The sequence below is a fragment of the Spea bombifrons genome, chromosome 9 (genome assembly GCF_027358695.1).
Source record: "Spea bombifrons isolate aSpeBom1 chromosome 9, aSpeBom1.2.pri, whole genome shotgun sequence".
Classification (NCBI taxonomy): domain Eukaryota; kingdom Metazoa; phylum Chordata; class Amphibia; order Anura; family Pelobatidae; genus Spea; species Spea bombifrons.
Window position 1 is genome coordinate 13,382,478 of NC_071095.1, and position 11,221 is coordinate 13,393,698.

The 11,221-nt window shown below is 52.6% G+C and overlaps 2 protein-coding genes across 3 annotated transcripts in view; one reads left to right on the top strand and one right to left on the bottom strand.

Annotated features, from left to right (window-relative positions):
• The window catches only part of ISM2 (isthmin 2), a 6,634-nt gene extending 676 nt beyond the window's left edge, over positions 1 to 5,958 (top strand). Inside the window, exons 2-6 of one of the 2 annotated variants that reach the window (XM_053474635.1) lie at positions 690 to 890; positions 1,720 to 1,999; positions 2,598 to 2,735; positions 5,111 to 5,176; positions 5,346 to 5,958. In XM_053474635.1, coding sequence (XP_053330610.1) covers positions 690 to 890; positions 1,720 to 1,999; positions 2,598 to 2,735; positions 5,111 to 5,176; positions 5,346 to 5,857 — 1,197 coding nt within the window. In that variant the 3' untranslated portion in view covers positions 5,858 to 5,958. The remainder of the gene's footprint in view (positions 1 to 689; positions 891 to 1,719; positions 2,000 to 2,597; positions 2,736 to 5,110; positions 5,177 to 5,345) is intronic. The other variant, XM_053474637.1, reaches the window with a different exon arrangement.
• Positions 5,959 to 6,729: 771 nt separating this feature from the next.
• AHSA1 (activator of HSP90 ATPase activity 1) lies at positions 6,730 to 11,146 on the bottom strand. The gene is made up of 9 exons (XM_053474638.1): positions 10,795 to 11,146; positions 10,255 to 10,445; positions 8,871 to 8,953; positions 8,595 to 8,712; positions 8,088 to 8,176; positions 7,736 to 7,861; positions 7,554 to 7,655; positions 7,348 to 7,399; positions 6,730 to 7,187 (listed from the first exon to the last, which is right to left on the bottom strand). Exons 1-9 carry the CDS (start codon positions 10,872 to 10,874, stop codon positions 7,015 to 7,017), a joined length of 1,014 nt encoding a protein of 337 aa, XP_053330613.1. The 5' UTR covers positions 10,875 to 11,146; the 3' UTR covers positions 6,730 to 7,014.
• Between the last annotated feature and the right edge of the window lie 75 nt (positions 11,147 to 11,221).

Genomic DNA, 11,221 nt, shown 5'->3' on the forward strand with positions numbered 1-11,221 from the left:
GCTCTTGGGACAGTTACATTGTAGGCTCCTGGGCCAGTCAGTTCCTGGAAGCGGGGGGGACACTTGCACCTACCCCGGGGCAGATTGCAGGCACCCCCACCCGGTAGGCCTTCATGCCACGAGATCCCTACCGGCACTGCCCACGGTCACACCTCTCATACCTGGAGTAGTCGTTACAGGTCTGGGGACTCCGTCTCAGGAGGATAGCGACTAAAACAGGAGAGACCAAGGAGAAAAGAGAGAGATGGAGGAGAGAAGAGAGACCGAGGAGAAAAGTGAGAGAGGGAGGGGAGGAGAGAGAAAGGGGGGGGAGAAAGGGAGGGGAAAAGAGGGGGAGACGGAGTAAAAAAGAGAGGGAGACGGAGGGAAGGAGAGAGGGAGACGGAGGGGAGAAGAGAGGGTCAGAGGCTGAGATAGAATGGAAGGAAGTTTTACTTTACTGAGAGGGTGGTAGATAAGTGGAACAGCCTCCCAGCAGAAGTGGTAGAGGGTAATACAGTGAGGGTATTAAAGATGCATGGGATAGACATACGGCTCCTGAATCTAAGACGGCTGATTAAGGTTTGAGTCGTGACAGCAGGAGGCAGTTGTGCGTCTCGTAGGTCTCGCGTGTCTCTTATTGCGTGTTGTATGTATTATCACATGATGCTCACAGCGTGCGATCTTCTGACGTGTCTTCTGTAACACAGGCGATTGGAGGATCCCCCGAGTTCTCTCCACCCAGTCAGGAAACGCATCGGTGGAGAGAAGCTCCAGACAGACCTTCCAGACGCCGGAGGTCACTGAGTGAGGTTAAAGGTCGGCCCCTCCCCTCCTCCAGCAGCTTTTCTCAAGGAGATTTACAGAGTCTGTCGGAGGCCAATCTGAGCTCCGAAAACCCAAATATTCAGGTGAGTGAACCCCTCCCCGCCGCCTACCCCGTATCCCGCCTACTACCATACAACCCCGCCTCCTACCCCGTATCCCCACCTACTACCATACAACCCCGCCTCCTACCCCGCATCCCTGCCTTCTACTCCTGCATCCCCACCTCCTACCCCGTATCCCCACCTACTACCATACAACCCCGCCTCCTACCCCGCATCCCTGCCTTCTACTCCTGCATCCCCGCCTCCTACCCCGTATCCCCACCTACTACCCCGTATCCCCACCTACTACCATACAACCCCGCCTCCTACCCCGCATCCCTGCCTTCTACTCCTGCATCCTGCCTCCTACCCCATATCCCCACCTACTACCATACAACCCCGCCTCCTACCCCGCATCCCTGCCTTCTACTCCTGCATCCCCGCCTCCTACCCCGTATCCCCACCTACTACCCCGTATCCCCACCTACTACCATACAACCCCGCCTCCTACCCCACTTCCTACCACTGCATCCCCGCCTCCTACCCCTGCATCCCCGCATCCCCACTACCTACCCTACATCCATGCCACCTACCCCACATCCGCACCTTCTACCCCACCTCCTTGCATTCCCCGCCTCCTACCACCCCACGTTCACACCATCTGCCCCACATCCCCGTCACTTACCCCACATCACCGCCTCCTGCCCCATCTCCACCACCGACCCCATCCCTGCACCAGCCCGCATGTATCTCACGCTCTTTTGGGAGTTCTGTGTGTTGTTGCCCGGAGTCCGTTCACCCGGCGGGATTCACCCCTTTGCTGGGTGGGTGTATGTCTGTCGAGTGACGCGCTGCCGCCCCTCCCCCGCAGGTCTCTATCGAGGTGGATCCTGACTCCCAGACCGAGTTTGAGCTGGACCTGTCTGACTCCCGCACCGACTGGGCCTCCCAGCATGAGCTTTTCTGGCCCCTGTTTTGGGAATACAACGACCTCTCTGAGGGCGAGACCACAACAATCGGGACAGACGCCCCCGAGGACACCAGAGACTTCTCCTCACAGTATGAGTGGGAGGACAATGTCCTCAGTGGAGTGGGAGCAGAGACTAATCCACGTGAGAATAACTGGTTGTCTGAGGACAAGTATCAGTACGGTAAGAAATAGACGGGCGCTATAAGACACGGGGTCTGCCCCTCCCACTGCAGGGTGACAGACAGAAGGGAGCTGTAAGACACGGGGTCTGCCCCTCCCACTGCAGGGTGACAGACAGAAAGGAGCTATAAGACACAGAGTCTGCCCCTCCCATTGCAGGGTGACAGACAGAAGGGAGCTATAAGACACGGGGTCTGCCCCTCCCACTGCAGGGTGACAGACAGAAAGGAGCTATAAGACACGGAGTCTGCCCCTCCCACTGCAGGGTGACAGACAGAAGGGAGCTATAAGACACAGAGTCTGCCCCTCCCACTGCAGGGTGACAGACAGAAAGGAGCTATAAGACACGGAGTCTGCCCCTCCCACTGCAGAGTGACAGACAGAAAGGAGCTATAAGACACGGGGTCTGCCCCTCCCACTGCAGGGTGACAGACAGGAGGGAGCTATAAGACACAGAGTCTGCCCCTCCCACTGCAGGGTGACAGACAGAAGGGAGCTATAAGACACGGAGTCTGCCCCTCCCACTGCACGGCGACAGACAGAATACATGAGATTCATAATGTAGACTTATTGTTTCTGGGGATCTTTCTGCCCCGCAGATTATGAGGAGGAGGAGTGGAGTTCTTGGTCCCCATGCAGCGCCACCTGCGGTCGCCCCAGTCAGAAACGTACCAGATCCTGTGGCTACGGCTGCTCTGCCACCGAGTCCCGAGTCTGTGATCTCCCACTGTGCCCAGGTGAGGCCACAGGCAAACTTTTATATAGACCATTATAGTTATACGGGCCGGAGAGTATATAATATATAACATGAGGAATATACAGGATATAACGGGTTATAAGGACGGGATTAGTTATACGGGGGAGAGTATATAATATATAATATGAGGAATATACAGGGATATAACGGGTTATAAGGACGGGATTAGTTATACGGCCGGAGAGTATATAATATATAATATGAGGAATATACAGGATATAACGGGTTATAAGGACGGGATTAGTTATACGGCCGGAGAGTATATAATATATAATATGAGGAATATACAGGGATATAACGGGTTATAAGGACGGGATTAGTTATACGGCCGGAGAGTATATAATATATAATATGAGGAATATACAGGATATAACGAGTTATAAGGACGGGATTAGTTATACGGCCGGAGAGTATATAATATATAATATGAGGAATATACAGGATATAACGGGTTATAAGGATGGGATTAGTTATACGACCGGAGAGTATATAATATATAATATGAGGAATATACAGGATATAACGGGTTATAAGGACGGGATTAGTTATACGGCCGGAGAGTATATAATATATAATATGAGGAATATACAGGATATAACGGGTTATAAGGACGGGATTAGTTATACGGCCGGAGAGTATATAATATATAATATGAGGAATATACAGGATATAACCGGTTATAAGGACGGGATTAGTTATACGGGGGGAGAGTATATAATATATAATATGAGGAATATACAGGATATAACGGGTTATAAGGACAGGGTTAGTTATACGGGGGAGAGTATATAATATATATTATGAGGATTATACAGGATATAACGGGTTATAAGGACGGGATTAGTTATACGGCCGGAGAGTATATAATATATAATATGAGGAATATACAGGATATAACGGGTTATAAGGACGGGATTAGTTATACGGGGGGAGAGTATATAATATATAATATGAGGAATATACAGGTATATAACGGGTTATAAGGACGGGATTAGTTATACGGGGGAGAGTATATAATATATAATATGAGGAATATACAGGATATAACGGGTTATAAGGACGGGATTAGTTATACGGCCGGAGAGTATATAATATATAATATGAGGAATTTACAGGATAAAACCGATTATAAGGGCGGGATTAGTTATACGGCTGGAGAGTATATAATATATAATATGAGGAATATACAGGATATAACGGGTTATAAGGACGGGATTAGTTATACGGGGGAGAGTATATAATATATAATATGAGGAATATACAGGGATTTAACGGGTTATAAGGACGGGATTAGTTATACGGCCGGAGAGTATATAATATATAATATGAGGAATATACAGGATATAACGGGTTATAAGGACGGGATTAGTTATACGGCCGGAGAGTATATAATATATAATATGAGGAATATACAGGATATAACGGGTTATAAGGACGGGATTAGTTATACGGCCGGAGAGTATATAATATATAATATGAGGAATATACAGGATATAACGGGTTATAAGGACGGGATTAGTTATACGGCCGGAGAGTATATAATATATAATATGAGGAATATACAGGATATAACGGGTTATAAGGAACGGGATTAGTTATACAGGGAGGAGAGTATATAATATGAGGAATATACAGGGATATAACGGGTTATAAGGACGGGATTAGTTATACGGCCGGAGAGTATATAATATATAATATGTGGAATATACAGGGATATAACGGGTTATAAGGACGGGATTAGTTATACGGGGGGAGAGTATATAATATATATAATATGAGGAATATACAGGATATAACGGGTTATAAGGATGGGATTAGTTATACGGCCGGAGAGTATATAATATATAATATGAGGAATATACAGGGATATAATGGGTTATAAGGACGGGATTTGTTATACGGGGGGGGGGAAGTATATAATATATAATATGAGGAATATACAGGATATAACGGGTTATAAGGATGGGATTTGTTATACGGGGGGGGGAGTATATAATATATAATATGAGGAATATACAGGGATATAACGGGTTATAAGGACGGGATTAGTTATACGGTCGGAGAGTATATAATATATAATATGAGGAATATACAGGGATATAACGGGTTATAAGGACGGGATTAGTTATACGGCCAGAGAGTATATAATATATAATATGAGGAATATACAGTAACTGCTCCAAGGCCTCCCACACAGGGTAACCTGTATAAAGCAAACCTGCACTCCATCTGGTTAAATCACTAAATACACAATTCAATGAATGCCTTGTTCCAGGAGCTTACAATCTGTAACCTGCTGGCTTGCTGTCCCTGGTACTTCTGTGTAATGATTTTGTTTTATCTTTTGCTCGCTAGGAGAGGAGACACCTGAGAATCTGACCCAGGGCACCCCGAACAGTGCGACAGCTTCGCCTGACTCGGGTGAGTACAGGAGGTTCGTTTGGGGAGGGGGTTCGCTCTCCTGTCCCCAGTCTTCTCCGTCCTGCACCTCTCTCTCCTCTCCCCAGTTTCCTCTGCCCTCCGCCTCTCCCCAGTTTCCTCGCTCTCTCTCCTCTCTGTGTCTCATGTTGTATTTCTGTCTGTCCCGCAGACGCCTGTGACCGCTGGCTGACCTGTAAAAGTGACTTCCTGAGCAGCTATTTGCACCGTGTCCTCACAGAACTGCCCAGCTGCCCCTGCTCCTTCCCGTCAGAGGCAGTTTACGGCTCACTAACCCTGCGCGATGAAGCTCTAGGACGCAGTTTTCGATGGAGAGATGCCAGCGGGGGCCGAGAGAGACTGGATATTTATACCCCAGGGGCCACGTTCTGCCTGCGCTCCCTCTTATCCCGAGACAGCAGCAGCCTGGGAGCTCAGCATTGCTGCTATGACCAATCCATGAAGCTGCTCACTCGGGGTCGGGGGGCTGGGACCCCCAACCTTATCAGTGCGGACTTCTCTCCTGAACTTCACTATAAGGCTGATGTGTTGCCGTGGATACTGTGCAAAGGGGACTGGAGCCGTATCCACTCCCTGCGCCCCCCAAACAATGGGCGCCGGTGCCAAGAGAACCCCTCGGAAGCCGAATACCAGGCGCAGCTGCAGGAAGCCCGGGAATACTAGAGGCAGCGCATCTCCTGCGCCGTTCATCGGCATCCGCTGGCAATCGCTTGTAATTTGCCTAAACCTTTTATAAATAGCCGTTTCTCTACGCGGTATTGTTGTATTTTGGTGCGGAGTCTATACTTATCTAGTCTATCCCCATGCCAGATTTGTGGGTTTCCTAAGCGAAAGCAGTCTGAGTCATGCGCAACTCCAGTGTCTGCCGGGACAGACTCCCCGCCCCCCCCCCCCCGGAGCAGCTACAGTGGCTGCCGGGACAGACCACGCCCCCCGCAGCTTTATTGATCTCACGCTAGAGACTTTTTGTCCTGCTTGACGGGATCCCCGCTGTGAGAAGCCCCTGGCCCTGGTGCGGGAGAGCCTCGGTGTTGCCGGAGCGTCCCCCTTAACCAGACAAGCGGCGACATCTAGTGGCCGGAGCAGAAATTCACAAAATTTTATGTAAACAAAACAAAAAGAAGCCTCAAACATTTTTTTGAGACAGAGAAAAGTGGCCGCTGACCCCAGACCCCCGATACACCAAGCTCTCCCGCTGCGTCTCTTAATGGGCCCAAGAGCATCCAGCTACTAGTCAAAAAAAAAAATACGAAGTGGTATTGCTGCCACGTAACACCCCAGTCAGGGATCCTGAAACTGCTCGGCCCCCCCAACATGCGTTCACATGCAGTTACCTCTGTGTGTCAGAATTCCAACTGTCAGTTTGTTAGAAGAGACTGCGTCGTCACCGGTTTACATAAAACTGGTCTATCCCAGCCTGGTTAATTCTGAAAGTCACACCTACGGGACTCATACAAACCCTTTATCAGCATGCGCAAACCCATGCCCAGTACCGCAGCGTCTGCCCGGAGCGCGCCGGACCACAAGGCAATTGCTAAAGGCAGATAAGTTATTTATTGTGGTGACAATATACACAGTGCTGTGCTGCACAGTCAAACAATATACACTGCTCATGAGAAATTCCCCAGACCCCCCGCTCCAGGACGGACCCCGCCCCCCCAACAGTCTGCCCGTCCGTGGAACTCGACCTGAATCACAAGCTCTTCAGACGATGATCCCCCCCCGCCCCCCAGCAAGTTAAATACACGCTTCAGTCCACAAGACGAGTTTCCTTTTTTATAGTTTTGTAGAAATAAAAAACCCTGCCGGCCCGTCGGCCCCTATAAGAGCAGCGCTCCGAATCCAAACGTCTGCTTCATGCCATCAAAGTAATATCGTTTCCAGCCCTCCTTTGTCCGCTCCTCCTCGCTCTGCGGGACCCCTCGGCCCTCCATGCGCAGCTCTGTCTCCCCACCCTTATCTGTGAAGGTGAGTGTGATGGTGGCATGATGACCTGCAGTGAACAGAACAGGCCGATTGAGCCGGAAACACGCAAACACCTGCAGCCCGCGGTCAGAGGCAGGTCACTTCGGTCCACAGTTCACGGGGCCAGAACAAAAAAAAATATGACACAGAAAGACGAGAAACGAGTCCCGGCTGGGAGAGGAGCTTACCTGCCGGCCACGACTTAAACCTCCAGGACATGACGATCCGTTTCTCTGGTTCCTGGAAGAGAGAAGAACTCGTTTCAGAGAGGGCGCCGGGGGTGATGCCCGTTTTTGGGAGGCTGTTCCCCGCACACCTTCCAGGGCGCCGCGTACAGGAGCTCCACAGCTCCCCACCCCCTCTAGCAAGTATTTTTATCACACGCCGTACTCACCAGATCCATAAACTCCCCGCTGACGTTCCCTCCCAGGAGCTGGAACTTCCCCCCCTTGGTTGGGTCTAGGGACGCAGGAGCGTGAGTGAACCCCTCCACCAGCTGCGAGGAGAGAGCAGAGAGTGAGGGTGAGGAGCGGGCGGAGGGCAGACATCTCCCACTCCTCTTCAGGCCGCTCTTACCTCCTGCCGCGTCAGCACTCTGTACAGCTCCTCCGGAGAGGTCAGGAAAGTCTCTTTCAGCGTAACTTTACACGTGGGGATTTTCACGCCTGTGGTCTGACACGTTACCGAGGCGTTTGTCTGCGCCTGCACACGGAACACACACACGTTTACACAAGTAGCCGCAGCACCATCACGCTAACCGGCAGAGGATTTAAGAAGTGAAGCGATGACGCAAAAAAAAAAAAAAAAAAAAAAAAAAAAATCACCAAATTCCCCCCCTGGCCCCAAACCACCCGGCGGCCCCTCGCCCCAAACCACCCGGCCTGCACAAAGCGCAGGGACTTCCCAACCGTGCAACAATTTTCCGTACCGTTTGCACATCCGTTTTCGGCTTGATCCCCGGGACCCCCGTGTGCGAGACGCCATTCGCCGTGGGAAGAATCATTCCTTGTGTGAATTCTGTAGGGGTGAAAAACGATGAATAAAACTAACGGCGCAGGAGAGCCAATCGCTGTTATTAATCCGGCCGGCGGCTCACTAACAGAGCCAATCGCCGCTATTAATCCCGCCGGCGGCTCACTAACAGAGCCAATCGCCGCTATTAATCCCGCCGGCGGCTCACTAACAGAGCCAATCGCCGCTATTAATCCCACCGGCGGCTCACTAACAGAGCCAATCGCCGCTATTAATCCCACCGGCGGCTCACTAACCGTGCCAATCGCCGTTATTAATCCCACCGGCGGCTCACTAACAGAGCCAATCGCCGCTATTAATCCTGCTGATGGCCGGCACAGGGAGCGGATGAATGTCCCGGCACGTAACGGCGGGGGAGGGGTTAGAGGGGAGCCAGGGCGCGCAGGCATTAAGCGTCTCGTACCGGTTTTCAGGGTGGAAATATACTGCGCGATGGCCTCTCGTATCCGCAGCGCTCCCTGCTTCCGCATTAGAGCCGTCAAGTTGGTGTCAGGCTCATCCTTGGCCAAAGAAACTCTGATCTATCAGAGAAACCAACAATATTAGTAGCTGCACTAAACAGCCGCCCCTCAGAGATGGTATCGTCACCAAGCCCTTTCATTACTTGAACCCTACACCCTTCCAGGTCACACAGGCCCCCTTAACCAACCAACGGGGCCTCAAGGCAATGCCCTTTTACCTCCACTTCACTGGCGTCATTCTCATCCGAAAGATTCGGGATCTCCACGTGCCCTTTATATTTCACGCCCGTCACGGAGATCCCTGCACAGAACAGCACATGGTCAGACACGGAGACCGAAGCAAATGGGGTTGGGTTTAAATACCCGCTGCCGGCACGCGGCCCCTAACCCATTAGAGGTGTATATGTACCCGCTGCCGGCACGCGGCCCCTAACCCGTTAGGGGTGTATATACCCGCTGCCGGCGCGCGGCCCCTAACCCGTTCGGGGTGTATATACCCGCTACCGGCACACGGACCCTAACCCATTAGAGGTGTATATATACCCGCTGCCGGCACGCGGCCCCTAACCCATTAGAGGTGTATATATACCTGCTGCCGGCACACGGCCCCTAACCCGTTAGAGGTGTATATATACCCGCTGCCGGCACGCGGCCCCTAACCCATTAGAGGTGTATATATACCTGCTGCAGGCACGTGGCCCCTAACCCATTAGAGGTGTATATGTACCCGCTGCCGGCACGCGGCCCCTAACCCGTTAGGGGTGTATATATACCCGCTGCAGGCACGTGGCCCCTAACCCATTAGAGGTGTATATATACCCGCTGCAGGCACGCGGCCCCTAACCCGTTAGAGGTGTATATATACCTGCTACCGGCACGCGGCCCCTAACCCATTAGAGGTGTATATATACCCGCTGCCGGCACGCGGCCCCTAACCCATTAGAGGTGTATATATACCCGCTGCAGGCACGCGGCCCCTAACCCATTAGAGGTGTATATATACCCGCTGCCGGCACGCGGCCCCTAACCCATTAGAGGTGTATATATACCCGCTGCAGGCACGCGGCCCCTAACCCGTTAGAGGTGTATATATACCCGCTGCCGGCATGCGGCCCCTAACCCATTAGAGGTGTATATGTACCCGCTGCCGGCACGTGGCCCCTAACCCATTAGAGGTGTATATATACCCGCTGCCGGCATGCGGCCCCTAACCCATTAGAGGTGTATATATACCCGCTGCCGGCATGCGGCCCCTAACCCATTAGAGGTGTATATATACCCGCTGCCGGCACGCGGCCCCTAACCCGTTAGGGGTGTATATACCCACTGCCGGCACGCGGCCCCTAACCCGTTAGGGGTGTATATACCCACTGCCGGCACGCGGCCCCTAACCCGTTAGGGGTGTATATACCCACTGCCGGCACGCGGCCCCTAACCCGTTAGGGGTGTATATACCCGCTGCCGGCACGCGGCCCCTAACCCATTAGAGGTGTATATATACCCGCTGCCGGCACGTGGCCCCTAACCCGTTAGGGGTGTATATACCCGCTACCGGCACGCGGACCCTGCCCATTAGGGGTTTCCATCCAGAGCTGCCCATACCGGTCCAGTTCAGCTTGATGTCCCACTCGTAGAAGAAGATGAGTTTGCCCTTGCGGTTGTTGATTGAAGCTTCTCCGTCCAGTTTGCTAACTTCGGTCACCTCGCAGGTTCCCTCCTCCCCGTCCACTCTCACCGCCATTAACAGCTCCTTCAGCTTATCGGAGGACCAGCCGGTGGCATCTCGCTCCGTCCTGGAGAAACGAGCAGATCGTCAGGCAGCAGAACGGGGCGACAACCCCGGCGACACGCTAAGTACCCCCCCATAATACTCCGTAAAGCACCTGGACACAACTGCCAGGCCCCCCTCAGGTGCCCCCCAGCCACACGCCATGCCTGGTCCCCCTCAGCCATACGCCATGCCTCCCTCAGGTACCCCCAGGCCATGCACCATGTCAGGGCCCTCTCAGAAACACCAGCCACATGCCAAGCCAGGCCCCCTCAGATACCCCGGATATACATGGCCTGCTTCCCCAACAGACAACCACCCACCAAATGCCCCAGCGGTGACCAGACCCCCTCCCTGCCCCATTGCCCTCTCACCAGTGCCAGTTATTGACGTTGGTGGCATCTGCCCTCTGCTCCACGATCCAGCGGGGGTCTCCCTGTCCCCACTTGGCCATCTGGGCTTCCGCTCACCAAGTGCCTTCCGGAGACGGGTACCGGCCAAGTGCCCTCACTGTATCCCCGAGTATATAACCGAGCGCCCACTCACTCTGGGTATGCAGTCACTTTGTACCCAGTGGCTCACGCTGGCTGAGTACCCTTATTGCCCACTTGCAGTCAATACACAGCCCCAGCCGATTACCCTCGGAGCCCGCTCTCCTACACCCAAATGCCCGCCCTTGCCCGGCCGCCTTCACATTTAACGCCTGTGGAAGTTGCTAGAACCGCCTGGAAGCCGGCGGAAAGGACTTCCTGTCAGTCAGGTCACAAGCCCGGCCCTTCCGCTGTGGTGCTACCATGTTTG